The 2667-nt window shown below is 66.4% G+C and overlaps 2 protein-coding genes across 2 annotated transcripts in view; one reads left to right on the forward strand and one right to left on the reverse strand.

The window, feature by feature from the left end:
• AMSG_08509 (LIM domain-containing protein unc-97) overlaps positions 1 to 1827 on the forward strand; it is a gene marked incomplete at both ends in the record, with an annotated part of 2072 nt that extends 245 nt beyond the window's left edge. Inside the window, one exon of the mRNA XM_013899739.1 lies at positions 71 to 1827. Within this exon, the coding sequence (XP_013755193.1) occupies positions 71 to 1827 (1757 nt within the window). The remainder of the gene's footprint in view (positions 1 to 70) is intronic.
• Positions 1828 to 1832: 5 nt separating this feature from the next.
• Positions 1833 to 2667, reverse strand: part of AMSG_08510 (uncharacterized protein) — a gene marked incomplete at both ends in the record, with an annotated part of 1851 nt that continues 1016 nt past the window's right edge. The window contains one exon of the mRNA XM_013899740.1: positions 1833 to 2665. Coding sequence (XP_013755194.1) covers positions 1833 to 2665 — 833 coding nt within the window. The remainder of the gene's footprint in view (positions 2666 to 2667) is intronic.

Genomic DNA, 2667 nt, shown 5'->3' on the forward strand with positions numbered 1-2667 from the left:
GGGGGGAGGGGAGAGGGGGGAGGGGACTGACGAGGATAGAGGGGGCGTACAGAGGGTGAGCCTCTGGGAGACGACGACCTGGACGACCTCATGGCCGAGCTGGAGATCGAGGTGGAGGAGGAGGTAGCGGCGGAAGCTGATGCTGCCGCCAAGGCCAAGGCTGAGGCTGATGCTGCCGCCAAGGCCAAAGCTGAGGCCGATGCTGCCGCCAAGGCCAAGGCTGAGGCTGATGCTGCCGCCAAGGCCAAGGCTGAGGCTGAGGCTGCCGCCAAGGCCAAGGCTGAGGCTGAGGCTGCCACCAAGGCCAAGTCTGAGGCCGAGGCCGATGCTGCCGCCAAGGCTAATACTCCCTCCCAGCCCCACGCCGCACACCAGACGCGTTCCACTCCCGTCAGTCGGACGGCGGCTGAGCGCGGCGAGATCCCGCTGATGGGGAGAAAGGCGAAGCAGTCGTCGCCGCCGCAATTCGGGGGCAACCACGCCAAGTGCCCAAAGTGCAGCAAGACTGTGTACCCCATCGAAGCGCGCAAGATCAACGACATCCGCTACCACAAGACTTGCGCCCGCTGCGCCGAGTGCGACAAGACTGTCGGAGCCGACTATGTTGTTGCCAACAACCAACTCTACTGCAAGGTCCATGTACCCAAGTCGAGCGCATTGGTCGCGAGCTCGGCACCACCGCCGAGCTCTAGGACTTCTTCTCGCCCTGCATCGGTGGGTGGCTTTGGCGGCGGCGGCTCCAAGTGCCCGACGTGCGCAAAGACCGTGTACAAGCTCGAGGCGCTTAAGATTGACAACGTGGTGTTCCACAAGTCTTGCGTCCGCTGTGCAACATGCGCCAAGGTGCTGAAGAAGGAGACGTACGTCAAGGTCGAGGGCACGTTTTACTGCGAAGGCCATGTGCCCAAGCTCAAGGCTGTAGACGGCGCCACCGGCGAGCGCCCGTCGTTCGAAGCGCCGCCACCGTCAGGCGCTGCCATGTCAGCGGTTGGCGATGAGGTTGCCGCCGCTGTTGACCGCATCGGTGACCACGTGGCGACGTCTGAGGCGCTGCCCAAGTGCCTCGGCTGCCGCGAGCCGATTGACGGCGCACGCACCGCTGCGCTCGGCGGCTCGTTCCATCCGGCTTGCCTCAAGTGCGCCTCGTGCAACATGCCCATCAAAGGTGTTGTCAAGGAGGACCTGAAGGCCCGCAAGGCCTACTGCCTCCCGCACTACCAAGCGTCCGGCGGCGCAGCGGCCAAGACCTACACATGCGTCGCGTGCTCGTCCACCATCCAGGCCGGCGACCGCGTCACGCTCCCGTCGAACAAGGCCTCGTACCACAAGGCATGCTTTGTCTGCTCCAAGTGCTCCGGGCCAATTGCGGGCAGCTCCGCCGACTCGGGCTCGTACGCGCTCGTCGATGGCGCCCCGGTATGCTCCTCGTGCAGTGATCAGGGCGAGTGCCATGGATGCAGCTCACCCATCCGCTCCGCCGTGGTCATGGAGGTCGTCGGCCGCAAGTACCACCCGGCATGCCTCAAATGCTCCGAGTGTGGCACCCGCCTCACCGAGGTCTGCATCCACAACGGCGACATCTACTGCGCGACCCACAATCCCAGCGGTGACAACATGTGTGCCGGGTGCGGCGCCGCCATCCAAGGCACCGCCTCGCGCGCAATCGGCAAGGTCTGGCACCCGGCGTGCCTCGTCTGCCACAGGTGCCAGACTCCTCTCTCTGGCAAGAAGTTCTTCCGCTGCGCCGACGCCGGCGGCGTAGACCAACCATGGTGCGAAAAGCACATTCGAGCCGCAAAGCGCAAGGCTGCCCAGGCTGGGCACTAGCTACCTCAGTAAAAGAGCGCGTCTTTGACTGCCTGGTGGAGCGGGAGCACCGGTCGGCTCTGCTCGTCCGCGGCAACAAGGACGCTCTCCGGCCCGATCTCGCCCTTGCGCACCTTGAGCTCATGGAGGAGGAGTCCGGCCGGGGTCGATGGGACACAGACCTCGGTAGCCGCGCCGCTACGCGCTGCCGCTGCAGCTTCGCCGCGGTTGAGCGCCTCCAGAAGGCCAGCCATCGACGCGTGGAGTGTGGCCGCCACCGACCGCCCGCTACCGCCTGCCGACGCGAGGGTCGGCTTGATAGACCGTAGCGAGTCAGCCACGTCATGAACTAGCGGCAGCGTCCGAGCCACGTCTACCTCATCGCCCTCGGTCTCGCTGTCAAGCAGTCGCTGCAGCGTCTCCATCCGCGACACTAGCGACCGGGCCCGCGGCGGGAGCGCGTCCACCTCGAGCAGCTGTGCCCGCTCACGCTCCTCAGGCTCACCCCACTGCAGGCCCGCGCGTGTCTGTGATGTTCCTGCTCCTGTTGGTATCGCCTGCGCGCCGAGGCTGTGCTCCCGCCGCCGAAGCGCGGAGCCGCTCGATATGTTGAGGCTCACCGATCGTGAGTACGACTCGTCGTCTTCGGACGCCGAGAGTGTCTCCGACCCACCAGTTGGGCTCCATACTCCGTCCGATGGCGCGTGGAACGAGACCCGTGACGCGACTCGCGAGAGCGAGCGGCTCATGCCTGCGCCCGAGCGCGCCAGATGCGCGTGGGCAGCCGCCGAGGCAGACGGTGCTGGTGGGCGGCGCGCGGGCGGCAGCGCGTCACGGGCCAACAGTGGCGGCATCGGCACT

The sequence above is a fragment of the Thecamonas trahens genome (assembly GCF_000142905.1).
Source record: "Thecamonas trahens ATCC 50062 unplaced genomic scaffold supercont1.42, whole genome shotgun sequence".
NCBI lineage: Eukaryota > Apusomonadida > Apusomonadidae > Thecamonas > Thecamonas trahens.